This window comes from Acomys russatus, chromosome 3 (assembly GCF_903995435.1).
Source record: "Acomys russatus chromosome 3, mAcoRus1.1, whole genome shotgun sequence".
Classification (NCBI taxonomy): domain Eukaryota; kingdom Metazoa; phylum Chordata; class Mammalia; order Rodentia; family Muridae; genus Acomys; species Acomys russatus.
Genome location: NC_067139.1, coordinates 30,197,712 through 30,216,277, shown reverse-complemented (window position 1 = coordinate 30,216,277; position 18,566 = coordinate 30,197,712). Strand labels below are relative to the sequence as shown.

General features: G+C 44.8%; 1 protein-coding gene across 2 annotated transcripts in view; it reads right to left on the bottom strand.

The window, feature by feature from the left end:
• The window catches only part of Kdm1b (lysine demethylase 1B), a 41,625-nt gene that overhangs the window by 13,783 nt on the left and 9,276 nt on the right, over positions 1 to 18,566 (bottom strand). For both annotated transcript variants that reach the window (XM_051170838.1, XM_051170847.1), the window contains exons 6-13: positions 16,849 to 16,965; positions 12,456 to 12,494; positions 10,292 to 10,517; positions 8,269 to 8,453; positions 6,808 to 6,984; positions 6,448 to 6,522; positions 2,141 to 2,278; positions 1,119 to 1,290 (exon numbers count right to left, since the gene is read on the bottom strand). In XM_051170838.1, the coding sequence (XP_051026795.1) occupies positions 1,119 to 1,290; positions 2,141 to 2,278; positions 6,448 to 6,522; positions 6,808 to 6,984; positions 8,269 to 8,453; positions 10,292 to 10,517; positions 12,456 to 12,494; positions 16,849 to 16,965 (1,129 nt within the window). The remainder of the gene's footprint in view (positions 1 to 1,118; positions 1,291 to 2,140; positions 2,279 to 6,447; positions 6,523 to 6,807; positions 6,985 to 8,268; positions 8,454 to 10,291; positions 10,518 to 12,455; positions 12,495 to 16,848; positions 16,966 to 18,566) is intronic.

The window sequence follows — 18,566 nt, the reverse complement described above, 5'->3', positions numbered from 1 at the left end:
GGGAATGGAAGTGATCTCAGTGAGGGATTCACATGATCGGGATGGTCTGTGGGGATTGCCTCAGCTGCCCTAATTGCTGTGGAAGACAAAGCCTAAAAGTGGAAAGCACCAGTCCTGGGGCTCGGGCCCTGACCTATTACTGAAGTAAGGAAGCCGAGGTACGCACTGTGGATGTGACGTGACTCTCCTACTGGGATGGACTGTAACTTCAGCTAGATAAGCCCTTCCTTTCCTGAGCTGCTCTTGGCTGAGTGCACAGCAGCAACAGCAAACTCAAAACATGCAGGGCTGAAAAGTACACCATCAGCTGAAGGACTGAAAACACGCTCTTCAAAATACAGGGTTAAAGAAATTAACACATTACAGAGTTCAAACATTCATACTTCAAAAAAATAACATGCCTCCCTCTAAGAACTACAAATGAAAAATGCAGATCACAAAATTTCAGGTGACGTAAACAGAAATGTAAGAGGCAGCACACAGAGTCCCAGCTGGTACCTTCATGGAACTATGTCACCATAAGCAGTGAAGTGCTGGAAAGTTACAAGTGCTATTGCCCATTTAAGCACCACAGTCTAAGTTCTGATTCTACATGCTTACTTTTTAATATACATTAAGCAAGACTTACTAAAAACTTAACCTATTACAACTGAAGCCAAAGAAAGAAAAGAAATCCTGATATCCAAAGACCTTCAGAAAGTATGTATGAGCTAACAGCCGTATACATGGAGGGCTTATCACGGGTTTCCATAAAAGTAAGTTTTTCTGGGAGATTGAAAAGTAAGTTTAGATAATTTTGTTAATGTACCACTCCAAGTAAGGTGTGTGTGTGTGAGTGTGTGTTTGTCTGCATGCATATCTGTGTGTAGCATAAATACATGCATGCCAGCAGCACAGGAGCATGTGTCTCTGTGTGTGTGTGTGTGGCATAAGCACACACACCCCAGCAGCACAGGTGTATGTCTGTGTGTGATGCAAGCACATGCACTCCAGCAGGTCCCCAGGGAAGTACTACCGACCTCTGAGAAAATCTGCAGAATTGAGCCAGTGATGCATGTAAGGACTGGCTTTCCTGCAGATACTACAAGGGAACCATCACACCACCATTCTCCCCATACCTCCTAAAGGGACATCTTGGAGCAGAGTCTTATCCTTCCTCCACTCAGAGACAACATCCAAGAGAGCATTAAAATGAAAATCCATGCGCTTGTCAATAGTGGGGTCAGTTATCCGTCCACCTTCCTGAATTAAGTCACATCTCTCTCCCAACTTATGCATGCTGATGCCAAGCTTCAAAATAACAAGAAGAACATCGTGAAAGTCTTTCCTGGAAAAAAATATCTATAAGTTCTAAGCTGAAGTTAGGCAGCGCTCTCATGAGAAGAGTCTAAAAACTCAAAACCAAGGCTCACTACACTTGCTGGGGTGACAGCCAAGCAAGGCAGTAGAAAACAGGAAGATGAGGGTGACAACAGCTTCCAGGCAATGCACTCTGACTTTTCAGCTCATGTTTCTGGGGCTGTGGGCTGCCTGGCCTTACTCAACATTCTGTCTGTACTTCAGACTGTCATGCAAATGAGCATACACACTCAGAGAAGCTGAAACCTTTGGGGGGCAGGGGGTGGAAATCACCTTATATCTACAAGTTAGCAAGATAGCAGACAGGATGCTAGGTGACTGATTTCAGAGAAAGACCATCCTTTAAAAGTATTACTTATGCCAGAAATGTTACATGTAAATTATCTCAGGTAATATTTGGAACATATTTAACACTAAAAAAAAATGACTTGTTGAAAGACAAACTTATCTAAGAACCCTACATTTTCACCTGCTACATCTAGCAACCTTGGCCTTGATTACAAACCAAGTAGCCTGCAAATGACCCACCAGTGAAAATGAAAGGTTTTGGGAAAGTCTCCAACGGGAAAGGCATATTGTAACCATTCTTATTTACTCTGCAGAGGGCATGAAGGAAGTTATGTATGCTGCCCACTCTGGAAGCACAATGTACCCAACCCCACACACCGAGGGTGAAACCAGGCAGGTGTTCTATCACAGAGCCACACCCCAGCTCTGTTACTACTCTATGCAAGACAGACAAGCTTTATCTTCCTTGTCTACAAGTCCTCAAGACACTCACTTGCTCACACATTAGTGCTACTGGGTTATTAATACAGCCATTGACAATCTGAGGTCCTCTTCCCACAACAACGCCTTTAAAAGACTTGTCATCCCATACTCGGCCTCCAATTCGGTCTTTGGCTTCTAGGACAGTCACCTAAAAAGACAATTGGGGAGTGTAAACAGAACAGTCATACCAGATGCAGAATTACAAAAACAGAGAATGGCAGTGTTAATCCTCACTGGGAGACTTATTTCTACAGAAACAACTCTAAGCATGGAGAGGAGCCCTGGTACATGCTCAGGCCAGACGAGGCTCCAGCAGAAGTGGGAGGGAGGGCTGCACATGGACACCCTCCCACTGCTCTTTCAATTCGGACAAGATTCAAGGACCCAGGTTGGCAGCTCATGCCTGTAATATCGCAGCACACTGGGGGCTGAGGCAAGAGACTGCCAGGAGTTTGGAGCCACCCTGGGTATACAGAAAGTTCTAGGCCAGCCTGGGCTACAGAGTGAGACCCTACTTTAAATAACAAAGAGAGAAAGATGTGATGAATGAGTGCAGCACTGAAATTTGTTAACTAAACAGCATTCCGTTGCTTTGTTTCGTCTTTTCATTTATTTAATCACTTTACAGCCTGATTTCGGCCCCCTCCTTCCTCATGCCCCTCCCAGCCCCCCCCCTTCTCAGAGAAGGGGAGGCTCCAAAGGGGTCCTGACCCACCCTGGCATCTCAAGTTAAAGCAGGACGAAGCACATCCTGTCCCACTGAGGCCAGACAAGGCAGCCCAGCCAGGGGAAAGGGATCCAGAGGCAGGCCAGCCCCTACTCCCATCATTAGGGGACCCAAAAGGTGACCGAGCATCTGCTACATATGCATATGTGTAGTCTTTTTAATGTGTATTTTATCAAAACACACACCTGTACCACATGTGTGCAGTGCCCTTGGAGGTCATAAAGGGGCATCAGACCCCCTTGTAACCGGAATTATCGTCAGCTGTGTGCCACCATGTGACCACTGGGAATCAAAGCCAGATCCTCTAGAACTTCCAGTGCTCTTTACCACTGAGGCAACTCGCCAGTCCCTGCACAAGTTTGTTTTTTTCTTTTTTCTTTTCATTTCAATTAGTTTGTGTAAGAGTGGGTCTATGTGAGCTGGAGAGATGGCTCAGGGGTTAAGAGTACCACCTGCTCTTCCAAAGGTCCTGAGTTCAATTCCCAGCAATCATATGGTGGATCACAACCATCTATAATGAGATCTGATGCCCTCTTCTGGCCTGCAGGTGTACATGCAGGCAGAACACTATATACATAATAATAAATATTTTTTAAAAAGAGTATGTCTATGTGTATACATATATATGTGTTCAGGTATGCTTGACCTTATTTGAAGCAGGCTCTCTCGCATTGAACCTGGAGCTCTCACGTCCACCTAGACTGGCTGGACATTGATCTCCACTCTCCCAGCATGATGGGATTACAGACACATGCTGTCACATCTAGTTTTATATGAACACAGGAAATCTGAGTCTTCATGCTCACGTAGTGAACAATTTATCCATCTCCCAAATCCCTAGAAGTCACATTACAATCTAGTCTAATTCATGAATGGTGGCATGTGCTTGTAAACCCAGCACTCAGGAGACAGAGGCAGATTGATCAAATGTGAGGCCATTTTGGGTCACCTGGGAATTCCGTCTCAAACAAATCAAACAAGAACTATCTTTAAGAGCTGAGTTGTCCATGAAATCCCTATCCTTTTCAAGCATGTAGGTATGACCTAAGAAAGCTGGCTGAATCGAGCGAGTCCCACACCCATCTTCAACTTTCTAATGGCAGTGAGATGCAGAGCTGCTCTGGGGGTGGGCAGCACGCACGCGTGCGCACGCCTGGCCGCCAGGTTTCCAAGTACCCTGGGATGCAGTCGGTGCAAATAGAGTATTCCTTACTGTAGTGTCAGCCATTCGCCCCCAGATCCTCAGGAGCACTACTCTGAATTGTTCCAAGAGCTGCCCAGGTTACTCACAGGACCCTCCTTCCTGTCAAACCTCAGTGGGACAGAAGGTCTCCTAACCTGTCTCAGTCACTTGACAGGGGTGAGTCCACTGGGCTTTCTCCACCAGCCATAACTAGAAGGGCTACAGCTTATGGCTCCACCTTCTCCACCGTCTTTCTCTGAATTAACAGTGGTCAGCTTGTTTCTGTGGACAGAACACTAAAGGCCGCCTCCCCAGACATTGGATGTTAATAGCCTTCCCTGTAATATAAACTTTAAGTTTCCCAGGTAAAAAGCAAACAAGAGACACCGACCCTAACACCTAATACTGAAACACCACCAACACTTTTGTAACTCACAGCAGGGACCTCCTACTACAAACACTTCTTCCAACCCAACCAGCGTTCCTCCTCTGCCAACAGTGTGATGTGATCCACAATTTGAGTCCTCAGTCTACCCAGGAGAAAAATGTATATGCATAGCCAACACCCTGAAATGAGACTTTGAGTGTCTACTGCAAAGAAGGTACTGTTTACATTCTTTGGGCAAGATAGGGAAAAGTCAAAGGATTGAAATCTTAAATTTTATATTTTTGTGTGTGTGTGTGTTTCGAGACAGGGTTTCTCTGTGTAGCCTTGGCTGTCCTGGACTTGCCTTGTAGACCAGGCTGGCCTTGGATTCACAGCAATCCACCTGCCTCTGCCTCCAGAGTGCTGGGATTAAAGGTGTGTGCCACCGTGCCCAGCTTAAATTATATATTTTTTAAAGATTTATTTTTATTTTATGTGGATTGGAGTTTTGCCTGCATGCATGTCTGTGTGAGGATGTCAGATCCCCTGGAACTGGAGTTACAGACAGTTGTGAGCTGCCATGTGGGTGCTAGAAATTGAACCCCAGTCCTCTGGAAGAACAGACTGTGCTCTTAACCACTAAGGCATTTTTCCAGCCCCCAAAAGACTTTTCTATTTTTAATTATACACAGAAATATCAATGTCAGTGCCAAGACCAAAAGAAAGTGTCAGATTTCCTGTGATCTGTCTGTTGTGGGTACTGGGAATTGAACTCAGGTCCTCTGGAAGACTTAAGTTATATTTAACTGCCTCTGCCAGCACTCGGGAGGCAGAGGCAGGCGGATCTCTGAATTTGAGGCCAGCCTACTCTATAAAGAGAATTCCAGGACAGCCAAGTCTATACAAAGAAACCCTGTCTTGAAAAAACAAAAAACAAAAAATATATATATTTAACTTTGCCATCAATGAAAACCAAAGTTCTTGCAAAGTTTTAAACAGAAGTAATGGGTCCAACTTAGCAAATCAGAGAAAGCCAGGGGAAGGTTCCTGATAGATAAAAATTTAGATACCAATTTCTGAGACAGTCTCACTATGTAGTCCTGAGTAGCCTAGAACCAGGCTTGCCTACAGCTCAGGATCTGCTTGTCTATCTTGTCTCTTGGTGCTGGGATTAAAAGTGAGCACCACTGTACCCAGCTGAACCACCCTTCCTCTACTCTCTAGCAGTCTATCTTGGCTAGACCTAAGGCATTTTCCAGTAACTGGCACGGTCCACATTTGCTAGGCGAAGCCAGCTTCCTTACACATCTATAGTCTTCAAGAAATCAGAATCCTAGTTCAGCCAGGAGTTAAGAGTCCAAGGAAATCGGAGGGCTAGTACAGAGTGAGGCCAGGGTGCCATCCTCAGTACTAAGGGTTTAAAAAAGGAAAAAGAATAACGCTGAGTATTTCAAAACTTCCCCAAGAGACAATGAATTTCTGTGCTTTCATCTGTTGCCGCAAACTATCCCATCACCTCTACTGGTTAACAATAACCTGCCAAGAACTTCTGTGGATTCCAGGTTAGAATAACAAAGTTCCTTCCTACCATCTAGGACCCTCTAAAGCTCTACCTGCTCTGACTGGCTCAATGCCAAGGCTTCTCTAGAACCTACTGTAAAGATGTAGCCGGGCACCATGGCGCACGCCTGTAATCACAGCACTCAGAGGCAGAGGCAGGCAGAAGTTTGAGGTCAGTCTGGTCAGCCAAGGCTACACAGAGAAATCCCATCTTGAAAAACAAACAAAAACCAACCAAACAAAAAAAGGTGTGAGCTGGTGCAGTTGTCACAGGCCTTTAATGTCAGCACTTGAGAGGCACAGGCATGTGACCTCAGTGAATTATAGACTAGCCTGGCCTATATAGTGAAAACTATCTCAAAAGGTCAGTGTGTGTGTTATTCTTCATTAAACTTAGGAATTGGTTTTTATGTCTTAGAAAATTTAGAGCAAAGTAGCCATGAACCATCTGTCCCCACCCCCACATCCCCAGAGTCTCACCTTCATCCCAAAGTTATGTAGTTGCCTAGCCGCTGCTAAGCCTGCTGGACCAGCCCCAACAACCAGAACTGATTTCTTTAAAAAGAAACAAAATACCAGTTAGAAGAGTGGAAACAAAATGCTGTTACAGTTGCTCTGGAAGGTTCTAACTGCCAAGCAATGCTAGTCTCTTTCTCTGGCATCACTGGGATCTATTCTCCTGTAGTGTGTGATGGCACCTGTGCTTCCCATCTCCCCTGGGGCAGTCTTCACGGGCCTAGCTTATGCCTAACAGGTGATGTGGTTTCTAGTACTGTCACAGCAATACACGAGTCTCTTCTCACCACCAAAGCCAGAGCTACTGCTCACCCAGTTGCTTACATTGTGATAGTGTTTAGGAAGAAGGTGCTGGCCGGCTCCCACGGTGAGAACTCCTGTGTTGATGAGGCCTTTCCTCGTCATAAAGTAAAGAATCCGCTCCACTTCCTGTACGCAGCGAATGCGCACAAGGCCCCGGACAATGATGTGGGGAATGCACTTCTGAGGGGTAAGAGCTTCCTGTGTTCACAACAAAACCAAACCCAACAGCAAGGAAGTAAGTAACCCAATGAAAAACAAAAACCTAGGGCTGCTGGCCTCTGCTTCCTGAGTGCTGGAATTAAAGGAAGGAGTGCTGGAATTAAAGGAAGGAGTACTGGAATTAAAGGAAGGAAGGAAGGAAGGAAGGGTGTGTGTGTGTGTGTGTGTGTGTGTGTGTGTGTGTGTGGTGTGTGTGTGTGTGTGTGTGTGTGTGTGTGGAAGGAAGGGTGTGTGTGTGTGTGTGTGTGTGTGTGTGTGTGTGTGTGTGTACACGTGTCACCAAGGCTGACCAGTTTGCTTTCTTTAAACCTAGCATTCCCTGCTCTTCCTACTTACAATTTGCCACCAGCCTTTCAAGTGGATGCTATGCTGATGGCCCAAATTATTTATGCAGTCCTAATAAAAACACTGGTCTTGCTCAGCTGGGGACAGAGGTGAATAAAAATCTTTGTTCAAGGGCTTATAATCCTCTTTTTGATAGCTTTCTGCCTTTCTGATAACACCCCTCAGCTCTTTGAACCAAGCCTTGCACCTCCTCATGCATTCTGACTCCACTTTGTCCAAAGCTGTACTCAACATGGGCTGACCCTGTCTCCACCTGAAAATTCCTGGATTCACACAGATGAAGCACCTCTGATTAGAGAACATGAAATCTCAAATGTTCTCCAAATCTTTTGGCACTCAAGTCTCAGATCTGAGAGCATCTGAAGTCTGGATTGCGGATGCACAGCTGGGGAAGCCTATTCAAATACTCAGAAACTTTTTTTTTGTAAAGATTTATATATTTATTATGTACAGTGTTCCGCCTACATGTATACCTGCAGGCCAGAAGAGGACATCAGATCCCATTATAGGTGGTTGTGAGCCACCATGTGGTTGCAGGGAATTGAACTCAGGACCTTTGGAAGAGCAGTCAATGCTCTTAACCTCTGAGCCATCTCTCCAGCCCCAGAGACTTCTTGAAAATTCCAAAAGCTGAGACTTCTGTTGCCAGTGTTCCAGGTAAGAAGTAATCAACGTGTATCTATTCATTTGTCTCACGTGGAAGTAGCACTGGAGTCCCCAGAGCAGAGGCCAGAGATAGAGCAAATACACTACGATGCATATAGAACGAACGGCCTCCCCATACCCCTTGAGCCATGTGCCCCAGTGGCCCTCTGGAGAACCCATGGTCTAAAGGCCTTGCCCTCCCTCCCCCTGAGCACTCTGTTCTTCGCTGACACCCACTACTCCCATGATGCTGTACAGCACTCCCTGACTTACTTTGCAGTTCGTGTACCACAGAGCGAGGATGAGGTTTCTCAAAGCCAGGTACATGGTGGGGTCTCGAGAATACTCTGGGAACTCATAGAGCTCATCCAGCTCCATCACATCCGGCCTCACACACAGAGCTTTGCCACACTCGTTGGGCTGGTAGAATGGCTGGAAGTACCGGTTCATGCCTAGAACTGACAGGTGACGAACAAGCAGCTCTGCAAGTTGTAACTTTCAAGTCCATAAGAAGCATCTGCACACTCAAGACCATACCCTCAACAGTGTCCCCACATACACACACGTGCACGATCACACACGTGCACGATCACACCCTCAACACGCACCCCCCCCCCCCATAACAAGTGTGCCCAGGCACACACCAAGGGGCTGGTAAGATGGCTCACTGAGTAAAAATTCTTGACATCAAGCCTGATGACCTCAGGTGAATCTCTAGGACCATATGGAAGGAGAGAACTGACTTTCCCAAAGGTGTTCTCTAACCTCCCATACGTGCTATGACACATACATACACATAAATGCAATTTTAACAATTAAAAAGAAACAAAGTTCACCCTTTGGCACTTTCTGATTGTAAAGTGGAATAGTCCCAAAGCCCTGGTATGTCCCTTGTTGGGCTATGTTCCAGGATCCAGAGCACCCTGTTACTACCATTCTAGATACTAGTTTTTTACAAAGCTGGACAAATGCCATAAACGTGTTGTCTTCCAACCTGCTTTAAAAAAATAATAAAATAAAGTTTACAGTGTTCTAAATGTTTTTGTATGTCATTAAATATACCCTCAGTGGCTTTGGGTCTTACTATGCAACCATTCCCCTCTCCTGGGCATTTATATCACACCTATTAAAACCATAAGCAATACTAAAGCACATTTTATATGCAAATGCAGTTTTGAACTGATTGGCTTTAATATATTAGCTTAGAAATTTTTGTAAGATCTTTACACACTACCAAACTGTCCTCACAGATGTGTACTCTGGTAACCCTGACCATAAGGTCTTCACACACTGCCAAACTGTCTTCACAGATGTGTACTCTGGTAGCACACAGATGGATACTCTGGTGCCCAGCTCAGTGCACCTTCCAAACACTGGGAGCTTCTACACTAGCACTAGCCTGGATCTCCCTACAACCCCACTGTTAAGGATCACCCAGTATTATCAGCTAAGTCTTACTATTGGACCTTGATGGAAAAAATCTAATTTCACCATAAAAAAAAAAAAATGTGATTTGTTCATGTACAGAGGGAAGATGAGGGGTTGTTAGAATTTGAAACCAGTAAGATATACTGCCCTGACATGAACGTCTGAATTTTTTAGAGTAGATTTCTACTGGTATTATTAGGGACAAAAAGAAAAAAAACACAAAACAAAACGAAACGAAAAAGCAGTGCTCACACAGCACAAAATTTCATTTTGATAAGTCAGTTTATAAAATCAGTAAGTGACACAGCTGTCCATCTTGGAAATAAACACTCATCAAATCCTATATGTAACTCAGGTAGGAATTATAGGCTTTCCAGGTAAACTATACATGTATGCTAATGGTACAATAGACCCACAGTGCCATCCTTCCTCAACATCCTCGGAGAATTAGTTCTAGGACCCACTACCACACAAGTCCCTCAAAGCCACACATGCTCAGGTCACTCAAACAGTGAACAGGTCCATCTCTAGATGACTTAACACCTAATACAATGAAGATGCTATGCAGAGAGCTGCTCGTGATCAGATATCGTCTCTTCTGACTGCCACGGGCACACACAATAAAGGCTACAATAAGGAATCTGCATACAATGAATACAGGCAAAACTAACTTCTTCCCACCAAGGTTGGCCAAATCCACAGATGAACAGCAGATGTATATGAAGGCCAATGCATAACCAAATGCATGCACTACTGAGTGCTTTATATCATGCCACATACAGTAAGAGTCTTCGGTAGTTTGCTTACCCTTAAATTTCCAAGGAGAGGGCAAGGGGTGTAAGGGAAAGGGTACCAGAGCATCTCTCACCAAGTGGAGAGGGGGCCACTTTGGAGGGCTCCATCTTCCCCGGGCTGGCACTGCTGCTGGTGGTAGTGGCTGTGGCAGCGGCACGGTTTGTGCTGGTGCAGGAAGGGCTCATGCCAACACAGTCAGGGTAGTATGCAGAGAGCAGCGGCGCTGCCACACTGTGTTTCAGCAAAGGAGGCTGGATGAGCATGGAGTACCACCAGTGGTTGGAAACTTCCAGCACTCTCTGTGATGCATCGGCAGGAGGAAGAGAGGAAACGCACATACTGAGAGGAGATGAACATCTTTATCCACAGCTCGCCTGTCCCCCCACATTCAGACTCAACAATTCTCAGAGTTTTATACAAAGAATCGAAAACAGCTAAGGACACCAAGAGACAATCTTTCTTAGGTAAAATTCTTCCCCAAGGACAGGAAGGCTCCCCGAACCAGAAACGCCCACACACTAACACTAGGTAAGCATGCGGCTTCCCTAATATCCCAGGTCCTCCTTCCCCAACCCACTTCTTTGCGGTGATGGTTATGTTTTAAAGGTCAACCATTGGCAACCTAGGAAGGCCTAAGGAAAGATTTTCAAATGAGGAACTGTCAGCATCAGGTCAGCTGTGGGGGCTGTCTTGCTTGCTAATTGACCCAGCCCACTGTGAGTGGCACCTTCCCTGGGCTAATCCCTCACCTGTTTAAATGTAAAGCAGAAAGCAAACAAGCCCGCATGTGTTTACTCTGTTTGGTCTTGACTACACTTATGATGTAGCTAGCTGCTTCAGTTCCTGCCTTGATTTCCCCTCAATGATGGACTCTGAACCAAATACACCCTATCACTCCTACACTACTTCTCATCTGGATGTTCTACCACAGCGGCAGAAATGAAACTAGGACGTTTGCTCAGCTCCAAGCAAAGAATTCAGCTACTGACATCCAGAATCTGGCATCTTAAAAATCATGAATCCAGGCTGATCCCATTCTATTTCCTGGGCCACGCAGCTCAGAAGGAAGCTGAGCAGACCCACCCTAACATCCTGCTAGGAGCCTCTAGCTCTCTCTTTGCTGGAAGCCCACTGTAGGGGGATGCTCCAATTGGTCTCCACATGCTGTCAGTGAAAAACAGCAACCAGTAGGCTCTTGCTAGCTGCCAGTCCAGGACGCCTGACCATGGTACTTGCTTGGCATGCTCAAGGCCAGGCCTTGTTCCCCAGCAGCACAGAAGCACACCAACGCAACTCTTTCTGCCTTGCGCATACAGCCTCTGCCTTAAAGTCAAGGATCTTCTGAGTATAAAACAGCCTTAATATTAGAGCCAGTGGAGAAGGTATTCCAGTTGCACTTAAGCTGTTTTTCCTTCTTTCTATAAACTTATCCTGTTTACCCCCAATCCAGGAACCACCTGCTCCATGTAGGAATGACACTTAATAAAAATGTGAACAGAATCCCTCATTTAAAGAAGAGAACGGATTCAAAGTAAACATAATATATACCCCTTCTCCCTTCATCTGAAACCTCGCTATGGTCCTTGAACTCGGGACACTGAGAACAACCCCAAACCACTAATTCTGAATCACGGATTAGAAAGACTTGGGAATTTAGGAATTTAGAATATTCAGAATCATTTTAAACCAGATCAGGTTACATGGCAAGTAGAGTTTGCCAACTCAAGCAGCAAAATTTACCAGAAACAGCTAGATTATGCCAGGGCATGGCCAGCTGGGCATGCTAGACCCACCTTCTATGTCTGAGCAGGGGCATGGCAGAATGGCTACCTTTTAGTCAGAAAGTCCTAGAGCCCTCTCCTGCTGCTGAGTCCAGGCCGAGACAGTCAAACCATGGCCAGCCTGTTGTCTTGGAAGGACTGAGTGGAGGAAAGTTCATAGCCATGTTAAACAAACAAGCGTATGAAGCTGATCCCTGCAACAAGGTGGGGGCAGCGTCTTCCCTCTTGTGCACTTAAGTGTGAAGCAATATAACTTCACACTCTACACTGTGAGGGGACAGTGAGTCTACAGTACTGCTACCACCATCACCGTCTATGACGATGGGCATTTTCACAATGCAGTCACCACGGCAGAGTCGAAGACTTTGCTGTACATCCAAGCAGACGTCAGCCATTTACTTAGTGACCTTATCGTTAATAGCCCAGTTAACCCTGATCCAGAGCACAAGTACTCACTAGATCCTCGGGGAAAGAACAGTGGTCAGGGCTGTCCAGCTGCAAAAGAAGACCAGATCTGAATTAAGTGGCTTTGAAACATAGTCTTAGGTGTCCATTTTCTTCCAATATAGTACCTTTTTTTTTTTTTTTTAACCTATTTAACTGGCAAAGAAAAATGTTTGACGTGTCACTAGAATGAGAGTGCAGGAAGATGGTACTTTAAGATGTTCCCCACTGAAAAGAAAGAGATGTACTAGCATAGAGAAGGCTGTGACAAGATACACACGTTTGGAAGACACAGAGGCCTGGTGTTCTTTCATGGAACCACCGCTGTGCATCAGATAAACATACCCAGTGACTTTCACCTCGGAGTACGTTCCTACAGACCCTGTAACGTGTGCGCTAAGCAATGCACAAGAAGGTTCAAAGGCTGAGGACGGTGTTCACAAAAGAGTCCGTCTGCTGGTTCAGTCCCTCGCACTGCACCGAAGAATCTCAAAAAAGTTAGCATGGCTAAGCAGGCATGGTGGCAGCACCTACAATCTCAGCGCTTTGGAGAGTGAGGCAGAAGGATGGACAGTTCCAGCCTGTGGCAAACAGTGAGTTCACAGCTAGCCTGGATGACTGACTCCAAAGCCAGTCTGAGCTACACAGAAAAGGACAGAAAAAGCATTTGAAACAAAATTCACTGTACATATTTCTGAAGTCCAAAGAAGTTCGGTTTGTGATAGAAGAAAGCTAAATACAAAGTCCATCAGCAACAGAACAAGTAAGCTAAGGATATTCAAACACTGTCGTGCTACACAGCAGTGACAGAACAAGTGGCAACTACATGCCACAACACAGATGGACCTCGCCAGCAGTTCAGAAATAGCACACTGCACGAGTCCATTTATGTGAGAATCAAAAACCAGCACAGCCAAATCCATAATACTGTAAGCTAGAAAAGCAAGCAGGTGATTTACTCTATGGAGCAAAGTCGGAGGCTGTGATTGACAGGAGTCACCAGGCACCTGCCAAGTATTCCATTTCTATATCAGGAGCCAGATGAACAGGTACTTGTGAGAATTCACTGGGCTGGGCATTTTGATATGTGTGATTTCTCTTTCAACACAAAAACACTGCCTAACTGAAGGCTGAGAGAACACACAGCCTAGCAGATTCAATCTCCAGACTACATTACATGCCAAAGAAACTCCTCTTAAACGAGTACATTGGTAGAGACCTGGGCAAGCTGAGGCAACAGCACTCCAGGAAACACATCAGAAGCAGCCAGGACTTAGAAAAAGGCACTTCATCTCTCATTGAACAGGGAAGCAGATGTGGTGCAGGAGATCCAAGGCTCTCAGACACTGCTCAGCAAGGATAAGCCAGAGCTGTAGGCATCAGAAGCCTTGGTGTTGAACGGAGAGCAAAGGAAGAAAAGCAAGTTGGAATGTCGCACACACAGTATTCTCCCTGACTGAAACACACCCTAGGTGCCTTTGTAGGCCCAGTACCCACAAGAGCCGGGGCTCAATTTGAGGAGGACGTGCCCACTCATTTTCTGAGGCAGGTGTACTTTCTCCTCTTGTGTTGTTCAGAGGCCTTCTACCTGGAAGGTGAAGCTAAGACTCAATCGTGGCTTTTTAAATTACTAAGCCAATTACAAGTGTTCTCATAAAATTGTGTGTGTGTGTGTGTACATACAGACACATGTATGGTAATGCACATTAGCCCAGATTAGCCATTCTAGCATGTATACATATTCCAGGATATATATATGTGAATATACTTAATTTGTGTATTAAGATCAGCCTGGACTACATAGTAAAATCCTGTTCAGAACAACAACACACTTCACAATTCTTGGCAGGTGTCAAGGTTTGCCATAATTCCAGTCCTCAGAAGGATAATACAGCAGGGCCATCCCAACCTCAAAGCTGGCCTATCTCAAAAATGCCATTATTCTTCCTTTTGCAAGACTTACTGACAATGCAAAGAGTAAATATAGACTTTGAAAATAGTCAAAATGTATGCATATCGAGATGTGTAAAGAATTATGTACAAATCAGGAAGACTTGACTATCCAAAACTATTGAACTAACACAAGCACAGCTGAGAAACAACAGAACAGATTCCCACAGATGTTAAAACATAGACAACCATGATTCCTTCAGAACCAAACCCAATTCTGCCACGACACAAGGCTACTCCTACCCACTCACCCACAAAAATGAAACACAAGACATTTGCACGGAACCATCACTAGTTCCATTCACACAAACATTTACAACACAAATGTCCTTCCACATGGCAGTGTGGCATGCACACAGACATTGCAACACTACTGAGAAGTATAAATATTGAACAAGCTGGGCTTGCAGTCTGCGGCCTGTACCACAGCTCTGCAGAACACCGAGGCAGGACGACAACAGGCCGATGGTCTTCCTGGAATATACAGAGTGAGTTCAAGGTCAGGCTGGGCAACTTAAAGAGACTCTTCCCCAAAAGGAAGAAAGAGCTGATAATATAGTTTTGTACTTCAATGCTTGCCTATTACTTGTGAGTCTTGACTTTAAGATACAGCCTAACACTGGGCATGGTGGTGTACGCCTGTAATCCCAGCACTCAAGAGGCAGAGGCAGGTGGATTGCTGTGAGTTCGAGGCCAGCCTGGTCTACAAAGGGAGTCCAGGACAGCCAAAGCTAACACAGAGAAGCCTTGTCTTGGAAAACCAAAACCAAAACCAAAACAAAACAAAACAAAAGACAGCCTAATGTATTCACATAGACCAGGCTGGCCTTCAACTTTCTATATGGGGAAGACTGGCCTTGAATTCCTGATTCTCCTGCCTCCACACCCAGCTGACTCTTTTTTTTTTTTTTCAATCTTAAAAAAGCAGTTGGGATACTCTTATTAAAGCCTTAAAATGAGTCTGTCATAACAAATCTATGTTTAAAGTTGTATTGGAAAGATGAATGAATCATTAAGACTATATCCACCGGGTTGGAGAGATGACTCAGGCGTTAAAAGCACCACCGCCTGCTCTTCCAGAGGACCTGAGTTCAATTCCCAGCAACCACATGGTAGCTAACAACTATCTATAATGAGATCTGGTGCCCTCTTCTGGCCTGCAGGTATAAAGTACTCATATACATTAATTAAATAAATAAATCTAAAAAAAAAAAAAGACTATATCCTCCACTCCCCACCCACAGCCCCACCCCCCTGCAATGCTATGTTAATGTTTGTACCCAGGGCTCCCGGCCTGCTAGGCAAGCACTCTACCACTGAGCCACATTCTCCAGGCTGAGAGTTCACCTTTGAAGACAGGGAGAGAAAAGATGGCTCAGAGAACTTTCTATTATGTAGATATGTATGTCTATCCCTGAGCTCTACCCATAGGCCTCAACACTGTTTTCACACAGTAAGTGCGGTCACTTTAGTTTTACCCACCCACGGGAGGGAGGAGGTGCTTTCCCTTTGCAGAAGAGAATAAATCCCGGGGCTACTCAAACACTGTGTCACTGAGCTACATCACCAACCCAATAACATTTCTTAACTTGAATCCTAAGTTTAAAAAATCAACCCTTTGATCATAAACTTCACAGCACTTTGCACTTATTGTTTAGAATGGATGTGTTTAAAGCAGCAGAGCCCTTTGCGGGCAATCATTTTGTGTCTGGCTACACACCAAAAATGGCTGTATTTACTATCTGCCATCACCCTTCAATTCAAGAAAAAGAACTATTTTGATTGTGGGATTTGATACCCAGTATTCTTTAATATTCAAAGTAGGAGACGTTTGTGTAGATCAGTACGTTTCTCCCACATTTTCAAACCCTAACTGGCAAATTTCAGAACAGGCATACTAACTATGGCTGATTCCTAACTGCTCGTCCTACCTGCCCTCCTCACTGACAAAATGCTGCTTTGCCTGGTGTTGTAACATACAGGGAAACACCCTTAATGGTGAAGCATTGCCTTCCTTTGTCCTCATGCAGTCTAGCATACAGTTGTGCAACTCTGTTCTAGCCAATGAGCAAAGCCCTAACAGGCCAGCTGCTACCCAATGACAGAGGGACACACTCAGCTACGACACTGCTCTTGCCCTTTGCACTTGGCCTCTTTTCTGCTTTGAATTCAGACATAGTCCTTCGTCACTTGAGGATGGAAGATAAACTAAAGATGGACTGGACAGGAGACTGTGTTCTTGGATAACTAAACCAACCCCAAATAGCTCAGTACCAACCTGCCTATAGTAAAGGAAAACTCCTACTCGATTACCCCATGTTGGGCTTCTGTTTACATACAGACCAACACAACCCTATATAATCAGAAAATGACACAGAAAATGACAAAGACATGCTACAATTACAAACAGGTTGGTGTAAGGCCACTAATTCAAAGGCCACCACAGAACTCATACCTTGGTAATAGTATTTGGTTTCATGTCACAGCGGTAAGTCCTCGCCATGTGTGGAGTAAGCTGGATTTCCTTAGTAAGCTGCCTCCACTTTCCACACTCAGGTTTTGTGCACTGAACCTACGCGGAAAATTAAGGCAAGATCAATAAACTGCCTAACCCTGAGCTACCACATCTGCTCTGCAATTACTCTCCTACATTTGTGACCCTTGGAATTGAGCCTGGGGCTTAATGCATGGTAGGAAACTGCTCCGGCAGTCAGTTACGTCTGCAAACCCCCGTGGCTATCCTAACAATTCTAGCATTTCTTTTATTTCCCTTACTTCATCATACCCATTTTGACGCCATCGGGGTAATTTCCGATTCAATGCTAGCTCACGGTACAGGATAATGAAAAGAAAATTTGAAAACTGTTGTCAGGAAGATTTTTCAGCTCAAGCCCAAGGAAATAATGAATTAAATTTAGATACTACTACCCAAAAAGTATGGACATGAACTGTTCCAGGGTCACTGAAACGGTGAGAAAACTGATAAAAATTCAAATCAAGTTTGGCAATGCAGTTTCTCACATTGTGCCTGCGCTAATTTCTCAGCCTGACAAACAGCCATGGTGCGTGCCAGGAAGCACACAGCTTTTAGGGGCTAGCTCTGCAAGCTCATTGTATTATTCCAAATCAGAAAATTCTGCATATCCATATGTAGACAAAGGAAGTTAGATCTGGCTCTCCACATACCCAGAAACAAAAATGAGTCAATGAGCTAGATGTGAAATCTAAATCAGTAAAATTCTTCTATGAAAGCACAGAGATGGATCTTTATGACCTCAGATTTGGTAGTGAGTTCCTAGCAGGGACCAAAGACACAAAGAAAATATGATAAAGTTTATCATCAGAACTAAATGACCCATACAAAGGAAAAACAACCTGCAGAAAAAAATGTCTGCCAGTCACAGAGCTGGTAAGGGTTTTATATCTAGAACATGTAAGTAATTCTCACGAAAAGAAAGACAGCTCAACTTGAAAACGACCAAACAGCACTAGACTTGGAAATAAAAAGCAAAACTACAATGAGTTGCCTGTTCACATCCACTCACACAGCTGGCTTTGCAAAACACAAATAAGAGTTGGTGAGGATGAAGACAGGAGAGTCAGGAGTTCAAAGTCACCCTTAACTACTTAGCAAGTTTGAGACCAGTCTGCTCTACTTGACATCCATCTCAGAAAAGGCAAAATTAGCAAGATGTGGCAGCCTTTAATCCCAGCACTGGGGAGGCAGAAAGCAGGTAGACCTCTTGATTTTGAGGACAGCCTTGGTCTTCACAGTGAGTTTGAGGCCAACCAAGGATACATAGTGAGGCTCCTGTCTCAAACAACAAAAAGCTAAAACCAAAAAAAGAATTGGTGATGGTGTGGAGAAACCTGACCCCCACACACTTCAGACTACAGTGAAAAATGATGGAATGGCTATGGGAAAAGTCTGGAAGTTCCTGGAGTTAAATTCCAGCCTTTCAGGAGCATGGCAAATACAAGGCCTCTTGGGCAGCTTAGCAAGCCCTGACTCAAAATAAAAAGGAGGAGTGGGCTGGGAGTGCACCTCAATAGTACAGCAAGCTCAAGCACCAGGACCACCAAAACCTAACCAACTACAGAAATGCCATATGGCTCATCCCTAGGTATATATGCCTAAAGAACTGTAAAAAGGTGTCTGATTATTTGTAACCC